Source organism: Cricetulus griseus, chromosome 3 (genome assembly GCF_003668045.3).
Source record: "Cricetulus griseus strain 17A/GY chromosome 3, alternate assembly CriGri-PICRH-1.0, whole genome shotgun sequence".
NCBI lineage: Eukaryota > Metazoa > Chordata > Mammalia > Rodentia > Cricetidae > Cricetulus > Cricetulus griseus.
The window spans coordinates 86,731,964-86,755,845 of record NC_048596.1 but is presented as its reverse complement, the minus strand read 5'-3'; the positions used below and the strand labels follow the sequence as shown (position 1 = coordinate 86,755,845).

Here is a 23,882-nt window from a genome sequence, read left to right as displayed (position 1 = left end):
CCCTCCAAGCGCTGGGATTAAAGGCTTGCACTACCACCTCCCAGTGAAAAGCTGAACCTTTTGAACACTAAAAGCCAGTGCTCCAAATAGCACTATCATACTTATCCTGTTATTTCTAACTCTCAGCAAGAGCCATGTGTAGCATCCAAATGGCCTCTGCACAAAATTTAGACTTGGCTCAAACTGGGAGTAGAAATGGCATAACCAAAGTTTGGTGGACAGTTTATCTTAGGCATGCCACTTGGTAGCAGTTAAGTTGCCACGCCCATAATATAAAGTATGGTAAATGCCTGCCTCACAAGACCACTGTGAGAATGGGAGGGTACTTGCTTATAACATGAATAATAAAAACTCAGAGATAGATAATGGGGTCCAAGGTGAAAATCAAAAAGCCAAAGCAACTAAGACACCAGACAGCTTATTTCTACCCAGGCTGGGGCAATCCTGTCTTCAACATGGATGGAGACTAATTGTCCAAGACTGAATGCCAGGTCTGAGCCCCACTCCTGTTTTATATACCTCTCTGGTGCTGGGTTTAAAGGTGTGTGCCACCACTGTCTGACCTTTATGGCTTTGTATTCAGAAAACAGGAACCCTGACATAACTGGGGTGCACAATTAGGGCTCCTGCTTCTGGAGTTAGGGTGGGGAGCTGACAGAGATGAACCGGATGGAAGGACCAAATCAACATATAGAGCTCTGGGAGTCTGTGAATAGACATGAAGACTATGTAGGAGCCCAGGGAATAAACCCTGTCCACAAAGAGGATCTTGGGGCTACTTTGGGCAATAAATTCAATTTAATACTGTGTGCATCCACTTACAATCTGAAAAGGATAAAACTATAGGGGCAGAAACTAGACCATAGCCTGTCAGGGATGGGGTGGTAAAATGGGATTGATTATAGTCACATGAAAATTAAGGGGATCCTAGGACTACTCTGTCTTAACTGTGGGGGAGGGTAGCTATCTGACAGCATGCTGTGGCCAAAACTGACTAGCCAGAATATTAAGAGGAGGGACTGTCACTGAATGGAAACCATGCTTTAATTTCAAAGGGAAATAAAGAAGGTATACAATAATCTTCCTCCAATTGTCCCCAGCACCTGTCCATCTGGAGAACAGAGGGCAGTGAAAACCAAAGCCTTAAAGACTGGGAGGAATGGAGGGGGATTTGGGGTTCAGGCTACAGGGAAAAGCACACAGCAGGATGTGGGAACAGCTTGCAGAAGCTGGAAAGCTGTGAAGACAAAAGATAGGCTCCATGCAGGAAAAGACGAAAGATGGGCTTTGTAGGAAGAAAGCACTGATGGAGGTGGTCACCCAGGCAGCAGGACTTGAACTTCTCCTCAGAGGGAGAGACTCTCCAGTGGCAGGGAGCTGAAAGATGCCTCTCACCCACGCATTTACCATTTCCAGAACTTTCCATCGCTTCATGCAGATATGCACTGCCATCTGTTTTCATTTCCCTTCGGCCTGAAGAACTTCCTTTAATATTTCATATGCTACAGATGTGCTAGTCATAAATTTGCTCAGCTTTCATTTATCAAAAAAATATGCTTTGTTTTACACTCTTCACTGAAGAATATTTTTACAAGGTAATAGAATTCTAAGATGATGGGTTTTATTTCTTTTAAAAATTTAAAGGTGTCATTTCGTTGTCTCTGGGCCTGTTTTGGTTTTGAGCCAGGGGGTTATTCTTTCCTGTTCTAATTGTGATGTGTCTTTTATTGCTTTTTAAGACTTTTATTGTTGTCTCTTTCAGATGATGATGTCTTATGTATCATTTTCTTTCCTTTATTTCATTTTATTTGGTCTTCACTTTATTTTTAGGTGTAATTTGCTTTGCTTTTTTATCCTTGGTGTGGGGGAGTGGAGAGCTTCTGGGATTGGGGGTTTGCTATTTTTCGTAAGGTTTCAGGAAATTTTAAGCATTGTTTATTCAGATACGCCTCTGACTCAGTCACCTCTCTATCCCACCCTGAGGGATTCTGTTTAAACCACTTATTCCCATTCCATATGTCACTGGGACTCCAGTATGATTTTTTTTCAGCCTTCCATCCTTCTCTCCTTCACTTTGAATTGTGTTTCTCTGTCATCCTCTTTTAAGTTTACTGATATTTTCCCTTCCTGTATCTGAGCACAGTGTTACTGTTTTCAGCTCTAGAATTTCCAGTTGGTCTTTCAAAAATGTCTCCACCAAGATACCCCATCTGTTCACTCATTGCTTCCATCTTTTCTTTAAATTCTTGAAAACTGGTAATAGCTATTTTACAGTACCTTCATGTCACTCCTGTCTTTCTATAATCTTAGGAACTCCTTCTATTAGCTAATTTTCCTCAGGCCCTTGACCATATTTTATTGCCTCTATGTGTCTCTAATCGTGTGTGTGTGTGTGTGTGTGTGTGTGTGTGTGTGTGTGTGTGTGTGTGTGTGTGTGTTGGCATACATAGATTATGTGCATGTGGAGGCCAGAAGTCAATATTGGGTGTCTATTTCAGTCCCCCCCCTCATTTTATGAAGCAGGGTCTGTCTGTTAACCTAGATCCCATTGAATCTGCTAAGCCGGCTGGCCAATGTCTCTACTTGTCTAACCCTCCACCACCATCATCACCCCTACCCCAGCATTGGGATTACATATGTGCTCCACCATATTGCATCTGGCTTTTATACCATCACTTCCTTATTGCATGATGGACATAGTGAAGGCTCTATTGCTGAGTGCCTGGACTTCATTTAGAAGGCGTGGGACTTTGTTTTGGCCAATGGTTAATTTGTTGGTGAATCTGCTTGATTCCCTTTCAAGGCCTGTTTTCTGAGCTTGGTTAAAGTAAATCGAGGTAGCCTCCCCTGTTAAGGCAAAGTAGTTTCACCACTAACTGTGGATTTCTTAGGCTCTTAGTTGAGTGCCCTGAGTGCTTTAAAAGTCTGCATCTCCGTGGCCTCTGGTCCCTACATTGAGCTCTCATTTATTCTGTGCCTTGTGGATCTCATCCTGTTCACATGCCACTTAATCTGGAAAGAGTTAAGGGGACATTCTATGCATATCTCTGAAGCTCCTCTCTCTGTAGCTTGTTTCTCTCTGGCATTCTATTCCATAAATCCTGTCTGCTTCTACAGTCCCAATCCCTGTCCTTCCCTCCTCAGGTTAGCTAATCTGCCTATCCTCCACCCCAGTCCACCTTTCTTCACTACAATCCAAAAAGCATCTTTGGTAGCAACCCAGGAAAGCACGGGCTTGGCTCTCATGCTCTCCCTTCTCTCAGGGATTGGAACCTTTGCTGTCTGTCTTGAACATCTGCAAACAGAAACTCTATATAATTTGCTCTGTTTTATAGTTCCCTCAGAAGCAGAAGCCAACTGAGCTTACAGGTTTAATGGTTGACTGTAGATAAAATTAACTTATTCTAGCCAGAACACATAGATGAGGCCTGTTATCCCCACTACTCAAGAGGCTGAGGCAGGGGGATCAGAAGTTCAAGGTTGGAAGACTGGGGATGTAGGTCTTGCATATGTGAGGCCCCAGGTTACTACTAGAGACAGACAGAGAGAGGGGAGAGAGTGGGTGGATTTATTCTTTACATTGCTTCTAGGAAAAATTAAAAATTCATATTAAGACACAATTAGTATCCCTTCATGATCTTCTTGACTTCTTAGTCTCATCACAGATCATTTATTCTTGATTAAAACAGGGTCGGGGGGACACATGCACAGGCACTACCCTGCTGAATTCATTGTTTACCAGGTAACAGTGGCTTTTACACCTGACTTTTCTTTTATAGTCTTATGTGGGATAGGGAGGTTGAGTTGGGGGAAGAACAGAAGAGAGCAAGATAAGAGATAATATAATAGAGGGAGACATTATAAGTTCAAAGAAAAATCAGGCACTCGGGAAATGTCTGGAGAGCTACAGATGACACCAACTAACAATCTAAGCAACAGAGGAGAGGCTACCTTAAATGCCCTCTCCTGATAATGAGATTGATGACTAATTCATATGCCATCATCTAGCCTTCATCCAGCAGCTGGTGGAAGTAGAAGCAGACACCCACAGCTAAACCTTGAACTGAACTGAAATCCAGATGCAGAGAAGAAGGACTGATGAGCAAAGGGGTCCATACCAGGCTGGTGAAACCCACAGAAACAGCTGACCTGAACAAGGGAAAACTCTTGGTCCCCAGACTGATAGCTGGGAAACCAGCATGGGACTGATCCAGACCCCATGAATGTGGGTGTCAGTGAGGAGACCTTGGAAATCTATGGGGCCTCTTGTAGTGGATCAGTACTTATCGCTACGAATGGACTTTAGGAGCCCATCCCACATTGAGGGATACTCCCTGAGCCTAGACACAAGGGGGTTGGCCTAGGCCCTATCCCAAAGAATATGACAGACTTTGAAGACCCCCTGTGGAAGGCCTCACTCTCCCTGAGGAGCAGAAAGGGTATGGGATAGGTAGGGCGTTAGTTGGGGGGGCAGGGGAGGAAGGGTGGGAGAGGGGCCTGGGATTGACATGTAAAATAATTTTCTTTCTAATATAAAAAGGAAAAAAGTATAGTCTTTGCCCAACTCCTTATCTGCCTTGCTAACTCCTATCTACTAGACTATCTTGTCTACCTCTTCCACGAAGCCTGTAGTACCATCTCAGCTAAGCATTTGCTCCTATAGACTTTCATGTGTCGTCTTCATCGAAGTTGCATCACTCATACTTAGTTGTCATTGTCTGGTTAGGACCAGTCCTTCCCACCCTTCATCCCACCTCCAAATGAACATCTCAAAGACAGGACCAAGTCAGAGTCATTTCAGAGTTGCCATGGCCTGGCACAGGTCTTGGCGAACAGTTTATAAAAGGCCAGATGGTATTTTAGACTTTACACGCCAAACTACTCAACTTTGCCACTGTAGCATGAATGCAATACATAGATAATGAATAAAATATAAAACATTATTGGAACAAAAACAGGCAGTTTTAGCTTGATGGTCCCTAGTTTAATGCATAGTATGAGCCAAGTAAGTGCTCACTGACAATGTAATAGGGTGTAATGGAATCTTGTTGAAGGCAACAGAGGAGATGGAAAAGACAAAGCAAAGCAAATCCATTTCCAAAGAACAGGGTTTTTCTAGACTGAAACGAACTTTTCTTGACCCCTTAAAGAAGGGGGAAAGTGATAGCTGAGTGGAGAAACCAGAAAAATGGGAATGATGGAAGTTCCAGCCAGTTGATAGACCCTTCTCATGCACATTTTCTGTTACACAAGGACGGGGTCCTGAAGAGCACAGTGAGTCCCTGGAGTGGCCAAGAGTAGGAAGAGCCAGAGGGCAAATACAAGCTGTGTCCTGGGCAGCTCACAAAGGCAGAAGCCAAGTTCTGTGCCGAGTCCAAGGCATTGGAAATTAGACAGAGCCAAGGCTTGGGTCTAGGAGGACTGTGACAAAGCCAAGCAGAGAGTGAGGTCCAACACAATGTAAGTGTATAAAACTGTCAGGTCCTCAACAGTTTTCAGTTAGCTGCTGGCCACATGGTACACACGAGTCTATAGATGGCTTGGCCTTGGTCTTGAAGAGATGTATATGACAAGGTCACCTAGTAAGAGATAAAGTTCAATCCTACTGAGGAAAGACAGAACATAGAGATCAGAGAACCAATTGGTGTGGCGGCTACACAAGGGCCCAGCAAAGATCCAAACAAAGATGTGCTGAGAGAACTATGGATGGGGCTGAGAATAGGCAACAGGGGTTGAATCAGTCCTGTCACTAAGGACTAGTATGTTCTTCTATGAAACACTATGAATGGATATCAAGAAAATGAATGGGTGGCTTGTGTTTGGCAGGGGACCTCAGCAACTGGCCAGGAAATCTGGACCATTACTGAACACCTGCTGCATTAGTCAGCATTCTCCAAAGAAGCAGAAGCAGGAGGTTTTGGATACATACATACAAAGAGATTTATCAGAAGGAATTGACTCACTCAAACATGAAGATTGTAAAGTTGCAAATATACAGCTAACAACCTGGAGACAGGGGCCAGACAGTGGTGCAGTTCCTATCCTGCTCTGAGGCCCAAGACTCTTCTGAATGTGTAGTTCTAGCCTGCAGGCCACCAGTTGGCTCCAGACCCAGGAAGACTCAGTGTTACAGCTCAAATCCAAAGAAGAGGTGGTGAAATGGTGCCCCAGCTTAGAGGCAGACAGGCAGCAGGAAATCTGAATTACTATAGGATCAGTCTCTGTATTCTAATTGAGTCATCAGTGGACTAGGTGGGGCCCACACCTTCAGAGAGAGCAATCTGTTTTGGTGCATCTACCAACTCAAATGATAGACTCCTTTAGACACCCTCAGCAACACATCCAGAATGTTTGAGTGAATGTCTGGCCTCTCCTTAACCCATTCAAGTTGATACATTAAATTAACCATCATACAGGCTGTATGCAGAGCACCTCAGAGAATCTACCCATCATGGAACATGCCTCCCCCAACACCAGACAAGTGTATACATGCTTCTCCTATAACCAATTCTGGCCTTTTAGGCATCTGCAAATATTGATAATTTAGTACCAGAGCTAAAAGCAGAGAAGGGACCAAGGAAGCTGGCAGTGTATAAAATATTGAATACATATATTCAAGGCATCACCCTGAAGTGGATTTTTAGACAAATAGACTTGGTTAGCCATCAGCATCACAAACTCACAGGTATAATCATTTCTTCCTCACAGTTTCCCACATACCTGTCCCATAGAAGTTTCATCTAAGCTATTGGAAATACATGGTTAGGCCTGGTTTACATGATGACTGTTTTTGTTGCTTACAGGAGTGTGGGTGAAGGGCTACTTTTCTATTATTGTGATAAAAAACAAATAAACAGGGCTGGAGAGATGGCTCAGCGGTTAAGAGCACTGGCTGTTCTTCCAGGGGTCCTGAGTTCAATTCCCAGCAACCACATGATAGCTCACAACCATCCATAATGAAATCTGGTGCCCTCTTCTGGCCTGAAGGATACATGCAGACAGAACAATGTATATATAATAAATAAATAAATCTCAAAAAAAAAAAAAAACACCATGACCGAGGCAACTTATAGAAGAGTTTATTTGGACTTAACAGTTCCAGAAGAATAAGGGTTGATCATGGCAGCAAGTTGCAAACATGGAGACTGAGGTGAGCAGAGTAGAGAGCTCACATCTTCAACTATAAGCATGAAATGGAAAGATTGAAATGGAGTAGAGCAAGACTTTTAATGTCAAAGCCTACACCTAGTGACATACTTCCTCCATCAAGGATGTACCACCTAAAACCTCCCCTAAACGGTGCTACAAACGGGGGACCAAGTATTCAAATGCCTGAGGCTGTGAAGGATATTTGTCTCAAGTGGGTAACTCAAAGGCAGCAACATCTCCAAATCCCCCACCTCAGCATGGGTGATGACTCAGGAAAGCTTTGTCCCTGGCACTCTCTGCTTGACTTGCATGCAGGTCTGCAGGTCAGATTCTCTTCTCTCCCCAGCAATTATTACTGCTTATGTAACATTGGGGGTTGGGCCCTGTAAGTCTTACAGGTTTTAGAAGCTTTCCTAAGACTTGTAAGTTTCATTCACTTCCTGAGTCCTATGAGTTTCCTTTAATCCCAAGGAAATAGCCACACAACACCCAGAATGGTGTAGGCTGCTTAAACACTACTGGAACTAGTGGGGCACATGCCAGACCAAACAGCTATGTCCTTTTCTGTGAGGATAAAGGGTTAGTGATAGTATCTGACTTTCCTCTGCCTTCTGAGACTAAGGTCTCACTGTCTCACTGGTGACAACAGGGGTGACATCCTGCTTATTCTTTGAAGGGATCTACAAGCATTAATCTTACTCCTTATTACCATAATGCCTGGGTCTTCTTTCTCTCCCCTCCATTATTTCTTAGAGTTTATTTCCTTCCAACTAGCTGGAATGTGTTTGGCCACCTCATTCTGCTAGTACCATGCTACTGTATCCCATTTAGATGATTCCAGATGCAGACATTTTTCTATCTGGCATTCCTGTCTTCTCAACCTATTGGTTCTCACCACCACCCAGTCACCCAAGCACATTCCTCTTGGCCATCATGCCTTCCAGAAACTGATCTGGCTTTTTCATGCCCTGTTCAGATATAACTTTATTAATTCTTCTTATTTAACTGGCTTCAGCCTCAGGACAGCATTGAGAGTCTGATCACATCACCTTTGGATTTGAGCTGTAACACTGAGTCTTCCTGGGTCTAGAGCCAACTGGTAGCCTGCAGGCTAGAACTACACATTCAGAAGGGTCTTCAGCCTTCAGAGCAGGATAGAAACTGCACCAGTGTCTGACCCCCATCTCCAGGTTGTTAGCTGTATATTTGTATACAGCTTCTTGTTTGAGTGAGTCAATTCCTTATAATAAATCTCTTTGAATATATGCATCCACAACCTCCTGCTTCTGTTTCTTTGGAGAATGCTGACTAATGCCACAGGTGCTCATCTGCAGAGGCTGAAAATGATTGACTTGTTCCATTTAGAACATTCCATAACCAAGACTCACATCTACATTGATCTGATCCTAAGAACAAAAGTTTTAATGACTTTATCAAAAACTGCATCTCAGAGTCCTGTGTGTGTGTGTGTGTGTGTGTGTGTGTGTGTGTGTGTGTGTGTGTGTAATTTACTGAGGATTGGACTTAGAGCTTCTCCTATACTAGTCAGGTGAATGGTTTCTCATTTAGTGGCATCCCTAGTCCAGTCTTCTGACTTATTGCCTCATCTCCTAGCCCCTTGTGTCCACTTCCTCTACTACTGCTTCAAATCAAACCCTATGCATCTATGTATTCAGGCAAGGTATGTTGAATGCCTCCTGTTTTGTCTCCTCACCTTTAGACCCTATCCCACCAGATATAATAAATAAAGAAAATCTGGCCCCTGCACTGGGTGGACCTGACTCCGAACCCGAGTCTTCACTCACCTCCTTGGATAATCTTACATGAAACTCCCTAAGTCCAGATTTCCTCATGTAAAAGAATTCTGACAGCATCTTGTATTAGCTAAGTTTTCTTCTCATTGTAACAAAATGCTGGGCAGAATCGACTTAAGGAAAGGAGGATACATTTCGGCTCATGGTTTCAGAGGGAATACTCCAACGTGGTAGAGAATGCTTGGCAGCTGGTGCCTATCTATCCATGGGAGCTTGTTGGTGATGCGGAATGTACTGTGTATGTTTATCTTATTGATTGTTGAATAAAATACTGTTTGGCCAATGGCAGTAAGTAGACAGGACTAGGAGTCAAAGAGGATTCTGAGAAATGTAGTAGAGAAGTGATGATCCAGGCAGGAAGTGACATAGCAAGGAGACTCATATTTAAGCAAGGAGAAACAGGAAGTGTCCTTTTCCCCTCCGCTCTTCTCCAGTGGCACAGGAAGGGTCCCTTTTTCCCCTTGCTCCTCCAGCAGCAGGATGTGATCCACCGACAAGGAGGGACACCAATAAGGCGTCCAATAAGATAAGTCTTATAAAATATATAGGTTTATGATAGTTAAGACTGAGCTAACATATGAGAATCCTAGTCATTGGCCAAGCAGCATTATACCTAATACAAGTTTCTGTGCATTCATTTGGGCCCTAATTTGGGCGGGTGACTGGCGTAAAGCTCACACGTGGCGGTGGGGCCCAGGAAGCTTTTGGCAGAAAGATTTATCATAACATGTTGGTCTGCCAGCTTTGGGACCAAAAGTGAGTCCAAGATACTCCTTCAAATATTCAGCCCCAGTAATTATCCCTACTCTCCAGGTACTGCCTCCTAAGGACCCATAACCTCTCATACAGTGCCTTCAAACACATGAACCAACAGATCTGCCACCATAGTTCCCCCTTTTGATAGGGCCACTGACTCTATCATAGACACTCAGAAACCTCTGTAATTAGTTCTAACTTTCTGTTCAGTCTGCTATTTTGCTATTCTAACTCTCCGGTCCATTCAAGGCTCTCTTTCATTGCTGACCACACAGTGTGAAGAAGGGGGAAAGCAAGTAGACTTGAGTTTAAAGTCTAGGTTTTCCCCCTCCCTGGCTCTGTAAACTTGAGTGGCCTCCTTAAACCCAATGGGGCTTAGTTTCCTCATGCAGAACATACAGATAAGATTGTGGTGAGGAAACCATTAAGAAAGCAGCATCCTAACAGGGTATCTGATACCCTTGTGTGCATTGCCAATAGAAACCCTGCTTCCATTGCCCCACCATCTTCCCACTGGCCTTCCTCCATTTCTCTTCACCTCTGAGAGCCCTCTTTCCAGTGGGGGAAAAATTCTTCCTCTGCTACTTTACTATGAATTCTTCTTTTTTAAGAAATTATTATTTTTGCTTTGTGTGTGTGTGTGTGTGTGGTTTGCCTGTACATATGTATGTGCACCATGTATATATGGTGCCCATATAGACCAGAAGAGGGTGTCATAACCCCTGGAACTGAAGGTACAAGCAGTTGTGAGATGTCATGTGGATGCTAAAAGCTGAACCTGGGTCCCCTGCAAGAGCAGCCAACTTTGAACCTTGAGCCATCTCTCCAGCCCCTAGATTCTTGTTCATTCTCATGGGCCACATGCACTGTTCCCTCTCTCTCTCTCTCTCTCTCTCTCTCTCTCTCTCTCTCTCTCTCTCTCTCTCCTCTCTCCTCTCTCCTCTCTCTCTGTCTCGCTCCCTCTCTTCCCGCATCCCCCACCCTGGTAATGCTGAGAACATTCCCATGGAGCTCTCTGTCTGAAGTAATGCTGAGAACACCTTAAAGCTTTCATAGTTCCTTCCAAAGCCACCCAGTTAATTTGTACAACTCTGGAAGATGGTCAAACTTGTCACCATTACCCCTATTTTTAAAAGGGAGGAGAACTTGGAATGTAGCCCAGTGAATGATGGGCCACTTGCCTACAGTGTGTGCTGGGTTTTGTTCTGAGAACCACATGAAGCAAACAAACTGGCTTCCGGTCACTGTGTCTCTTTCCCTGTACCAATTTGTGAAGGCTGCTCACCTGTCCATTTTATGCCAATTGTCTTCCCATTGGTGCTTGCCTTGCCCCCTCCTCCTGGGAGAATGTAATCTTGTCCCCCGCCCCACCAGCCAAGTGCCTTGCACTGAACTTATTGAACTGATGACACCATGTGGAAATTTGAAGGCAGGTGCTCTGCTGCAAAGTCACTCTAGAAAACTAACAAACTGCAGTACTTAGCAGGTTGAAAGCATAGAGTGACATTTTAGTCAGGAGAGTAAGAGAGTCAAAGAGAACTTCCCCCCACCATGCCTGCTTCTCTGTATACCAGCTTCCAGACCTTGATTCACTGCATTTAAGGAATTTGGAGTTGTCTCTTTCATCCCCTGTGTTATTGTATGATAACCCCGATGAGCTGGATCAGAGCTAATCTGCTCTCCATCTGTTTCCCCACCCCAGACTGTGATTCCCTCAGGGCAAGCACCATGTCCTATTCCTGTCAGTCCTTATGCCCTGACACTCTGTTTGGCACTTAGCTAATGGAAGTTGAATGGATAAGGCAAAAAGACCCATCTGGGTCCATCTTCTGATCCCCCATGACCATGCTCATTCCCATTCTCTTTTTATCACATCCCATAAGATATGCTTGTTTCTCGTGAAGTAAGGGTAGGCTTCACATCTTTCTCATTTTTGAAGCCACTCCAACAGCCATGAAGTGGAGGAGCCATGCTTATTGAGTGTCTGTTCTGTGACAGGGTGATGTCATACATAATGTCTCATTTGTTAATAATTTCACTTAGCTCTCCTACTAGGGCAGTATGGTGAGCATTCTCACAGTATGAAAGAGGAAGCTGAAATATGAGAATGTAAAGAAACTGAGTTTGAGAGTTTACACAGCTAGGATATGAGACAGCTGGGATGGAATCCTTGTCCCTTGGCCCAGTGCCCTTCTTTCTTCTTATTGCTCTTTGTTTTCCAACAACATAGAGTGAGTCCTTGGCTTAGTAGGAGTCAGGAGCCATGCTGAACTGAACTTGAATTTAATTGTATTGAATTAAATTGTGCCCATGTGTCCCCCATGTTTCAGGCACCTTCCCACTTGATTGTATAAAATGCTTCTGGAAGCATGAGGTAAAAGTGCACATCGGGAACAGGGATGAAGACAGATTCCCTTGTGGAGTCTAAATCCTAGTAGGATTACAGTAATAGTAAATATGGTCTGTACAATTAGGGACACAGAAGTCAGGGGCTTACCTCAGTCGAAGGTGGTCTTTGGAAGCTTCTGAGTGATCACTGTTCACAGTTTCCTTTCTGTTGCTGTGACAAACATCACTAGCTTACACATCCATGTCACAGCCCATCATTACAGGAAGTCAGAGCAATAAAGCAAGCAGAATCCAAGGAGAAATGCTGCTTGCTGGCTCACTCATTCACTTAGCTAGATTTCTTAGACAGCCCAGGACTGCCTGCCTAGGGAATGGTGCCGACCACAGTGAACTGGATCATCCTACATCAACTAATAATCAGGACACTCCTCCCAAGACATGCTCATAATCTGACCTGGGCAACCCCTCAATTGAGGCTTCTCCTTTCAGATGGCTTTAGATTTTTAATCAAGCTGACAATTGAGACTAATCAGGAAAATCATGAAGGAGGAATAAAAGTAATCCAAGCCAAGCGAGATAGCCCAAAGGGAACAATGTTCCTTAGATACAGAATTTCAGCGAGGATTACTGTAGGGGGCATTTCAGTAGAACATCATAGTGGGGAGCAAGCTATGCTGAAGTCGGTCTCCCTGTGTCTATCTTACAAAAGGTCACCATGGATTACCAGGCCATGCCTTCACAAATATGCTCATAACTTAGATGACAGCTAAGCTTTCTTGCTGCTCAGGAAATGAGTTATTGAAATAACTGGCCACATTGTCACCTGCCTTTTCCTAGGATAAACATGAATGTTGCATATCTCTGATGCGTAGGAAATAATGACAATTGGGCTGACCCACAAGGTGATGTCATCTGCCTGGGTTGGGGTGTGGCTGCCCTCAGCAGGCTGGAAGGTGCCACCTGGCTTTATGTACATGTATTGATGTGCTCTTGGAATAGAAAGCCTTTGGGGGAGCAATGAATGCTGTATAAAAACAGAACCCGGCCCTGCTCAGAATCTATTTTGAACGTGGCGGGATGACGTGAAGAGTTCTATCCACTATAGGACTCATGGTGGTTAACCAAAAGTGTCATTTCGATTTATCTAATTAAATTGCCCCCTTCAGTGTACCTGTAAATGTTGTTAAATTTGAGACTTTGTAAAACCTACCAAAGAATGGCTGAAAATTGAGCCAAAAGTGTATGTGACATAGTCAACAGTAAATACAGATATATCTGTAGTATTTGCATCTAATAAGAAGTCATTAGGGAACTAATGAGTATTAGTTCCCTGTTCCCCGCTTCCTTAGGACCTTCAACAAAAACCCTCAAGCCATGTTCTACCTTGACCTTGTTCAAGTATTACTGTCTCCTCATGTTGTACATGAGATCCCTCCTGCACCCCTCTACTGCCCACCATTCCTTGTGGTCCTCACCAACCCACTGTGGGCTGGCCACCTCCACATATCCAGATTGTCTGCCCCACCCTCTAAATGTGTCTAGCCTGCTCACCCCTCACATGGGAATGTGCATCCAAGTCAGCTGAGCAAAGGCGTGTTTAGTCCTGAGAATGAAAGCCACTTCCCCCACACACTTCAGCATCTGCTCTTTGCTCACCTCCCAAGGTCTCCAATCCATTCTGCTCCCTCCATTGCATTCTTCACCCTGCTGCCTGACTGGTTTATCTAAAATTCAAATGCAATCCTGTCACTCTCCTGATCAGAACCCTTCAGTGGCTTTCAGGTCTTTTCCGATAACATCCGAACTCCTGAAGCATTTAGAGCAATACAATCTGAGCAGGTTCCTTCTACCTCCATGGCATCTCCCAATTCTCCACTGACAGCGACACTGCAATGCTCAGTTACTGATGGCTTTCCAAGCACAGTGTTAATTCATGTTTCTGAGCTGCCAAAAGTAGCCCTTCCTCTCCATTTTGCCTTACAAATCTGAACAACATTTCAAATTCTCTCAACTGCCCCCCTCTCAGAGAACCCCTCAAACAGAGGTGTCCTAGACAATCTCCTTGAGGCACCTGCTGTTCACTTGTCTGCATGATCTCCAGACTTCTAGTTAGTAAAGATTCTAATCCCTGAGTAGTGTTGGATTAAGAGAGGGTAATGCCTGATCAGTACTGGCTGAGCCTTTGAACAATTTCCCTCCTCTTCATCACTGAAGAGGCTTGAATGTCAGCCCCAGCCACACTGATATCTACATCCTGATTGACTTCCAGGTCGAGCCAATCACTGGTCTGCTATCATTGGCGGGTCCCACTCCAAGAACTACGTGCTGTGGGAGTATGGAGGGTATGCCAGTGAAGGTGTCAAGCAAGTTGCCGAGCTGGGCTCACCTGTGAAAATGGAGGAAGAGATTCGACAACAGGTAAGAACAGACTCAACCAACAGCTAGAAATGGGGTCAAAGCATCCCTGGGTTTCCTTTTCAGGAGCTTAAAATATGCAGTGGAGTGTGCTTGGGGGGGGCTCTATGGGCTGCATTGGAGAATCTTGGTTTCTCTCCCTGAATTGTGCATCTTCTGGCTTCTGTACGCTAAACGATGCTGTCAGCTGGTTGTTGGGATGACAGACCTCTGGTCTCCTGAGAGGGAGAAGGGTGATTTATGGTTTCATACTATGGGTTTTGAGGGTGGAGGATGATGTTCAAGCTGTCTAAGCAAATTGTCGCTTCTGAAAATAGACGCTTTATGTGTTGGCATGTGGTGTTTTGCAACAGTATCTTGAAGTGTCTGATAAATTCTCTGGTCATTAGTCATAATTGTCATGTACTGATATAACTGCTGTGAGCCATATCATGTGAGCTCTGGGGTCCAGGAGCTGCCCGGTTGTCTGGACCCTAGCACCTACTGAGGAAGGCAGGATAAATCACCCACTGTTGTTGTCAAGTGTTTACCTGACAATGGGCCATCCCTCATCTAAAGCCTGGGCTAGTTAATAGCAAATAGAGGCTGAGAAGAGGTTCTTGCAGAAACAGCAGATTTTGTGGTTTGCTGTCGAGAGATGACAGCCTAGCCTTAGTTGCCATTCCCACAGAAGCCCCTCTGGCATGAGAGAGCGACTCAGGCAGCCATGCCTCACTGACCACAGCTGTTCTGGGAGAAGGAAAAGGCAAGCTGTGTTTGGGGTGTGGCCATTTCACAGTTCAGGTCACTGAGAGGTCACCATCCTCCTTCCTCCTGCCCTGCATCTCCCCAGATGATGGAGGGGCCCCCAGATACATGGTGGCCCTGTTGTGTTTTGATGGGTGAGTGCTCAGAGGCCTGAACAGACTGAGGGGGTGGGCAGAGCTCAGACCCAGTAACTCCCTGAAGTCTACCATCTGGTCTCCAAGCTGTCCACAATCCTGAATTGAATACAACTGAAGTCACCCTGCTCCTTCATAATGCCCTGGGGATCTTTTTGGACTATAGGCTGGAGGCGGGGTTTCAGAATGAGCTTGTGTTTCTCCTTAATTTGGTTTGAAGTCTCTTCTATTTGTTTGATACAATAAGTTTAACAAATGTTAAACATTGCATGGTATTAATTATCAAATCATCCTTCTTTGTAACTGAAGATGACCTGAGACTCTTAATCTTCCTGGGATGGCAGGCATGCACCACTGTTGCAAGTTTTATACAGTGCTCAGGATTAAACTTAGAACTTCACGTATGTTAGAACAACATGCTAATAGCAGAACTACATCTTCAGCTTGCAGTGTCAGTCTTATGACTGCCTGGTTTCTCTGCCTCTGACATGCCTCACAAGTGACATAACTCTTCATGAAATAGCCAAGTCATGAGTGCCCCTCCATATTGGCTACTATAGAGTGTGTCTGGCTTGCCATTGGGGACCCTTTGTCTGGAATCCCAAAGGTCCACTTCCTAGTTTCAGGCATGAAATTGTGATCATCCAGCTCTGAGGAATGGGATGCTCAAAGCCATTTGTTACAAAGTAATGATGAAGCTGGCAAGTGAATTCAAGATCGAGGTGTCTTCCCACCAGGGCCAGTCTCCTTTGTTGACATTCTTGAGAGGTTTCTTGAGACATATGCAGAAACCATCCAAAATTGAGGCTGTAAGCCAGACAGATGGCTCAGCAGGTAAAGGCACCACACCTGCCACACAAGCTGGAAATCTCAATCTGAATTTGATCCCTGGAACCTTCTTAAAGATGAAGGGAGAGAACCAAGGCCTTAAACTCGTCTACCTATCTCTATATGTATATTATGGCATGTACACACACACACACACACACTAAATTTTTAAAAATTTAAAGTGGGGTTATAGTTTATTGGTGAACATAAAGTTTCATTGTGGTGTGACCTTGACCAGCTTGATGCAAGGAGTCTTCCTGCTTGTGTGTCTACCTAACACCACCTCTTCAACCTCCTGTGTATTGGGTGCAACCTCCTTGCATCCAAGTCTGAGACATCCATGTTAGTAGTCAAGTTCTACAGATGAGAAGAAGGTATAGTCAATCACAGAAAAACCCGGGACTTCAAGTCCAAGTTTGTCTAGCTCTAAAGCCTATGCACAGAATCTGGTGTAAGAATTATAGGGCTCCAAGCAGACATGGGACCCTTGTTCCAAATCTGATGAGGATTTAAACATGAAAAATGCTTTGAATTTACAGCCTGGGCCCCATGACACTGAACAGCCTCTTCCTGCTTATGCTCCTGCCTGACCACACCCCACCATCCCACTTCCCACCAGGTCTGAACGGAGCTGGCAGCGGCACCAGTAACCTAGCTCCTTGAAAATCCAGCTCAGTTCAGTAATTTCAAGGTCCCTTCAGTTCCAAAAGATTCATGGCTTTAAATATCCTTCCCTGCAAGCACACAACTTATATTTTTCTGCAAGTAGGGGAGGAAACAACATAAAAAGGAGCAAGAAGATGGATCCTCCTAGAATAGAAATACGTCCTCTGTGTAACCAGAGGGCTTGTTTGAAAACTTAAACAAACTCTCTGTTCCAAGCCCTTCATATACTTTATATTCTCTATCAAAGAGCCCCATTCCAGCCATGATGCAATAAAATCTCTTTTCCCACAAAAAACATTTTGTTCTTTCCTTATTATGGACTTATACCTCACAGCCATTTTCACAAGCATTAAAAACCACAATGGGTATTATTGGATATAAATGTTATGCTAATGGATTTCAAACACAAATGAACAAAAATACTAATCACATTAGTAGTGAGGAATTATAATGATTCCGTTGGGTATAAACCTTATTGTTACTATAACTGTAAAGTTCCAAGAAAACTGATGACAAATTACTGTAGAGACATTGTCGGTGATGACACTACAGGCTAGAGACAGCGGGGGCGGGGGGGCAGAATATGCACCCCTTCTTTAGGGAAAGAGAGGCCAATGCTTCCTGGTGGTCAATGGGGCCTGGGAATTGGAAATAACATAGTTGTCTTTGTTAGCCGTGTGTATTTCTTCTTTTGAGAAGTTCTCCAGTTGATTTGTAGGTGTGTGTGTGTGTGTGTGTGTGTGTGTGTGTGTGTGTGTGTGTGTGTTCACAAATATGCACAGGAGTATATGCATTTTGTTCACACCAGTAGAGACCAGATATCTATCTTGGATGTCATTTCACAAGCCATCACCTTGTTTTTTGAGACAGGGTGTCTCCCTGAGTCCTAGGACTCACCAATTAGGCTAGGCTAACTGGCCCATGAGCTCCAAGTTTTTTTCCATCTCTGTCTCCCCAGTCATGGGATCACAAGTGTGCTACCAGCTTTCTTATGTGGGTGCAAGGAATCAAACTCAAGTCCTCGTGTTCCTGAAGAGAGCACTTTACTGACAGAGCCATCATTCCAGCCCTGTTTTCTGATCTTTAATTTGGATGACTTTATGGATTTGCTGTTCAGAATTTTTGAGTTCATTAAATAGTATATTAATCTTTGTCAGATGAACAGTTGGTAAAGCTTTCTCCCTTTCTGTGGATGTCTGTCTATTCCGTTGATTGTTTCCTTTGCTGTGTGACTTTGATCAAATGATGCAGTTCCATTTAGTTACCCTGTTGACTGCACCTTGAAGTGTCTTGAATTGTTTCTCCCTGTTTTCTACTAGTACTTTCCAAGTTTGGAGTCTTATTTTTAGGTCTTTGATCTGTCTTGAGTTGATTTGGGGGTAGAGTGAGACGAGTTTGAGTGGAACTGAAGGACATTATGTTAAAGTTAAGTAAAATAAGCCAGATACACTTATGGAAGAAGAACTAAATGTAGAATAGTGATGAGCAGCTGCTGGGAAGGAGAGAGGAGATAAACGATGATTGGCTTTGATTAGCACACTGTATATGCATGTATTCAAATATGACATTGAATGCTATGGATGCATGCAATTTTATGCAGACTAATAAAAAATATAACAATGTTTACAAAAAGAAATATGAGGTTCTGAATAGCCTGGCAGGCCACTGATTGATAACCCCAGGCAGGAGGAGGCAGAAATAGGAAATGGGAGATCACTCCAGGTGAATTGATGTCCAAAGAACCCGATGCAAACATAGGGATACTTCACCTGACTACGACAACTTGTAAGTCAAAAGCTGAAAATTTTGACTGGGTGTCTGGCTTTCAGCTAGGTACTGGGGTAAACATGGTGTCCATTCACCCAGTTTTCCATGCTAGAAAGCCAGTTGCCATCCTTGATACCTCACCTCACCACACCCCAGCTTCTGCCTCCTCTTTTAGGTTCCTTTCAGCCCACCAGCATCACACTCCTCACGTCTAATTGTCCATCCTTTGTGTACATATCAGCACTCGTCTCCTGGTGATCCTGCCTTCAAGTCCTCTTCCAATCACCCTTGCTGCCCAGGGTCAGTTAGAATCATAACCACTTCCTTTAAAAGAGCCCCTTCTCAGCTGGGCTCATCTTCCAGCTCCCTGGGGGGGGAAGGAAAAGGAGAAGAAAAGAGAGGGGGGAAGGAAGAAGGAATCAGAGAGGAGGAAGGGGGAAGGGCAGAGATTCCTTCATAAGCCTACATTTTAACAGAGACAATAAAAGGGACGAAAAGAAAGAGGGCTAGGGGTGTGGCTCAATAGGAGAGAGCCTGCCTAGCATGTGCAAGGCAAATGAGGGGGCTTATAGATAATTAGTAAATAATTACAAATTGTAGTAAATGAAAAGAAACAGGTGGTGATGACTTAAAGAGGCCTAGGAGTAAGAAGGACTCTGTTGTGGGTGTTAAGATCTCCCTGAGTAATAACCGTTCAAGTTATGGCCCAAAAGTATAGAGGGGGAAATCATTTTATGTGTAGTTGAAAGCTTGTGCAAAGGCCCTGAGGCAAAAAAATAGCTTATTGTGCTTGCAGAACTAAAATTAAGGACCATGAGGCAAAATGGAAAGGGCATGGGTGGGCAATTGCACCAAGAACAGTAGATTTGGGGTAAGGTACCATATGGTCTCCACAAAGGAGAAATTCATGGTAGGGGTAGGAGCTCTCTGCCCTCGACTGAAAAGGTACAAGCCCACACTGGACTGCAGTAGTCTTGACTGCTGTTCTGAGTCACCCAGACCTTGATAGTATCCTTTCCCCTTCTTCCTCCTGCTCCTTTCCTCTCACAGCTCCTGGTCTTAGTTCAGTGGTGTCTTCTCTAGGAAGTCTGGACCTGCTGTTCCTCCTCCTGGAGCCCCAGAGTTCCTGGTGCTGTCCCTGACCTAGACTGACCCACCACTGCTTGGTTCTTTCTCTGTCTCCATAGACTGTGCCCAACTGGGTTGAGCCTCCCATCTGCTGGAGTCCTCTTCTTCCTTCCATGGCAGTCTGTTCCTATCCAGGCTGCCTTACCTCTGTAACATTAGCCTTGGGCAGGGTCTCACTAGTTTCTGTGACGACAGAGACATCTCTTCCTTTCCACTGAACTGCTTTGTCTCTCACTAGTTTCCTTTCCGCTTTGGGGGAGGGAGGCTTTATTCACCTCCCACAGGTTTTTTTCTTTTTATCTAGAGAGGAAAAATTAAAATTAGAAAAACCCTCATGGGATTTTTTTTTTTTTTGATAAAGAAAAACATCTTCCCAGAGTGACCTTGCTTTTCCTTCTCTTGGTACCACCTGAGTCTCATGTCATCACTTAGCTCTGGACTGGGCACTGTGCAGCTGGATACACTGGGACTCTTCTGTCCCTGAGCATGTGAGAACCCAGGGGTCCAAGTCATAAAGGTACCCTCCTTGCCACATCCCCAAATGCCTGCTTAAGGGTTGTCTCATCCCATGCTCACAAATGGGACAGTCCTTCAAAGCATCAAGCTCTGTGTAGGAGTGCCATCCAATGCCTCACTTCCCTGCCAACAGATGATGGCCTTTCTCTTCTTCATGCATGTACTTTCAAACCTTGATCTCTGATCCTGAACCTGTGTCCCTGGCCCTGGCCCCTACAGCTCCTCAGTCTGGCTCCTGTTCTCAGTTACACGTTCTCCTCATCTCTGGCAGTCAGGCAATTGTTCTAAACCCAGTTGAGTTTTTAGAAATGTGTCTTGTTGTCTTTATCTAGTAGTTGTGTCCATGGCAGGATGCAGAACTGTAAGGAGACACTGTAACCACGCCTCCTAAGGGCTGGCCACAGGTGTGCTTAACCACGCCTGTCAGGGCGTGGTCAAGCAGTGTTCAGGATGACGCATGGGGGGTTCTTAAGGTGCTGCAGACACGTGGGAGCCTCGCTCTCTGGCCTGGCTGCCTTGCTGCCCCTGGCACTCTGGCTTGCGTTTGGGCTGGCGTTTATCTGAATAAAGAAATCTTAGCCTTACAGACTACCGATCATCTTTGAGCCCACGCATCTCGGATAATCAACATTCGGCGCCCAACTGGAATCCACGACCCAACACAGAACCTTTTGCATCCATTTACTTCTCCGTGATTCCAGATGTCTCCAGCACCCAACTAGCATCTGGAGTGATTTACTGAGCAACCAGCTCTATATAGCTCCTATAGACACTTGTGAGCTTTGACTATCTACCACTCCCAGTAATGCCCTAGATACCTGGCTTTTAACCTTCCTAACACTGCAACCCTTTAATCCAGTTCTTCACGTTGTTTGTTTGTTTGTTTGTTTTTCCGAGACAGAGTTTCTCTGTGTAGCTTTGGAGTCTATCCTGGCACTCGCTCTGGAGACCCCCAAACATAAAGTTATTTTTCTTGCTACTGCACAACTGTTTTTTTTTTTTTTTTCTGATAGACTTAGGTGACTCCTGTGAAAGGGTCATTCAACGCTCAGAAGGGGGCGGGCCCCACAAGTTGAGAACCACTGTCCTAGAGAGTCCCTGCATTGTTCATGCTTCTCTGAGTTCTCAAAGTTTCCCTGGCTTCTCTGAGCTTTCAGGATGTCCCTGGCAGGAGAGGTCAGGTCAGGGTGCGCTCTGACACAGGCTCAATTGATTGTTCTAGGGGATTCTTTCAACCAGCCAATGGGAGTCCCACACCATCCATGGCAGGACAATCAATAAGCAAGCAGCATTTCTAATTTGAAAAGGTTTATTTATCCAAGGGACCTAGATCTCTTTTCTCACCTCCTTTAAATCACTAGAAATGACACATTTCTGCCAAACCATGAAGTTCATACAATTTTTGCTTCTGAGACTTTGAATCACTGTTCTCTAATTAAAACTATCACCTAGTGGTAGTGTGTGTATACCTGTGTTGCAACACCCAGGAGATGGAAGTCAGAGGATCATGAGTTCAAGGCCAGAGTGGGCTAACTAGTAAGTTTCAAGCCAATCTCAGCTACCTAGCAATATCTTGCCTTAAAAACCAAACATGCACCGGGCATTGGTGGTGCATGCCTTTAATCGCAGCACTCAGGAGGCAGAGGCAAGCGGTTCGAGGCCAGCCTGGTCTCCAGAGCGAGTGCCAGGATAGACTCCAAAGCTACACAGAGAAACTCTGTCTCGGAAAAACAAACAAACAAACATTCACACACAGACACACAGACACAGACACAGACACACACACACACACACACAGACACACACACCGAGGGGCGACAACCACCAGATTTTATTTGTTATTTATAATAAAACACCAATGGTCTTCCATGCTTGTCAGAAGTACTGATATACAATGACTAAAATTATTGACTCTGAGTCAAGGTTTTCCAAGTTCAAATCCTGGCTCTGTAAGTTACTTACCTTGTGATTCTGGGCAAGTTACTTAACCTCTCTATGCATCGGTTTCTTCTTCCATGAGGCAAAGATAACAGTCATGTCAGCCTTGTAGAGTTGGGAGAATTCTGAGCTATACCAAGTGCCCTGGAAAAAGTGCCCTGCTCAGTAGTGAGTGTCACACCCATCATTTTGTTTGCATTCTTGGACCTCTATTTCCTCATCAGAAAAATTGGACATTAGTCCTAAAGCCCATGAGTCCCTCCAGGATCCTGAAAGTGCATTGGTTCTAATTATTCCAGTTCAACATGTGATATTCAACTTGAGGGTCCCAAAGGATAAGGCCACAAATCCTTTACCTGATATTGTACCCCCAGTCTCTACCTCTCTGTTCAGTGGTGTCATCTCCCAGTATGCCTTAAAGTTGAAAGAAACAATGCAACTACACTAAGCAAAGGAGCTGGGGAAAGACACTAGTCTCACTCCCACCTCACCTCTGGACCATTAGGTCCCTTCTTTAGAACAGCCTGATCCACATGTACAGAGGAGCTAGGGCAGTGCCACTTCCAGAACAGGGCTCAGAGGCAGCCTCTGATGGGAAAGCAGCCTAGGGTTAGAACTATAAATACACATACATACACACACAGAAGGGGTGGGGTCTGGTGAAGTCTCTTTGGCTGGCACCTACTCTAACTGGTCCAAATCAAAGGGAACTTTGCTTTAGGAGATGGTGGGGCCCATGAGGATAATGCCTATACATGACCAAGAAGAGCCCCTTTCCCAAGAGCTGGAGGAGCTGGAAGACCCCCATTTAGATTGTCATGGTCACCCTCCCCTCCTCTATGCCAACCAGAGTCACATGGACTTTTGTGTGTTCCCCTGTGTCACTTTCTTTCCCCATTAATAGAGCTTCCACCTTCACTCAGGTACTCATGGCCTCAAATTTTGGCCATGTAATCCTCCCACAGCCAAACGAGCAGCACTGGTGATGTACAGTAGAAACAGGCAGATCTTTGGCACCAATGCCTCACCTCATCATCTGCCATGAGACCAGTCAGCAGCCTGGTCCATGGCTGCACTCAGGCCCCCCAGGAAGGCAGTTCATGGTGAAAATGGAATTGGAAGTAAAAGCCTTTCAGGGCAGCAGTAGACAAGCAAGGGTTAGACTGAATCACAAAGTTCCAGCCAAAGTCAGGAACTCAGGCAGCCTGTCAACACTGTAACTAGGAGAGATGCCAAAGAAGAAGTGGTATTATCCCGAGAAACCCTCGATGCTGAGCTGTGCCATTCTGGTGTTATGATGCCAGGTCTTGAGGTCAGTTTAGTGGTTGAGGTGAGACCAGGGGGCATTAGTAGACTAAAGTACATGGATTTAGACAAGCAGAGATCAAACTAGGGCACCAAGCTGAAACACAGTTAAGACAACTCCTGAGCCCTTGAGACCTGGTGCCACACATTTCTAAGAGCCCAGGAAACAGCCGGGTGTTGGTAGCACACACCTTTAATCCCAGCACTCAGGATGTAGAGGCAGGCAGATCTCTGAGTTTGAGGCCAGCCTGGTCTACAGAGTGAGTGCCAGGATAGGCTCCAAAGTTACACAGAGAAACCCTGTATCTGGGAAAAAAAAAAAAAAAAAAAACAGGAAACAGAATCCGGCCAGTGGGTAACTTTAATGTGA

The 23,882-nt window shown here is 44.7% G+C and overlaps 1 protein-coding gene across 1 annotated transcript in view; it reads left to right on the top strand.

Moving 5' to 3' along the window:
* The window catches only part of Spon1 (spondin 1), a 277,092-nt gene that overhangs the window by 147,743 nt on the left and 105,467 nt on the right, over nt 1–23,882 (top strand). The window contains exon 6 of the mRNA XM_027410130.2: nt 14,338–14,486. Within this exon, the coding sequence (XP_027265931.1) occupies nt 14,338–14,486 (149 nt within the window). The remainder of the gene's footprint in view (nt 1–14,337; nt 14,487–23,882) is intronic.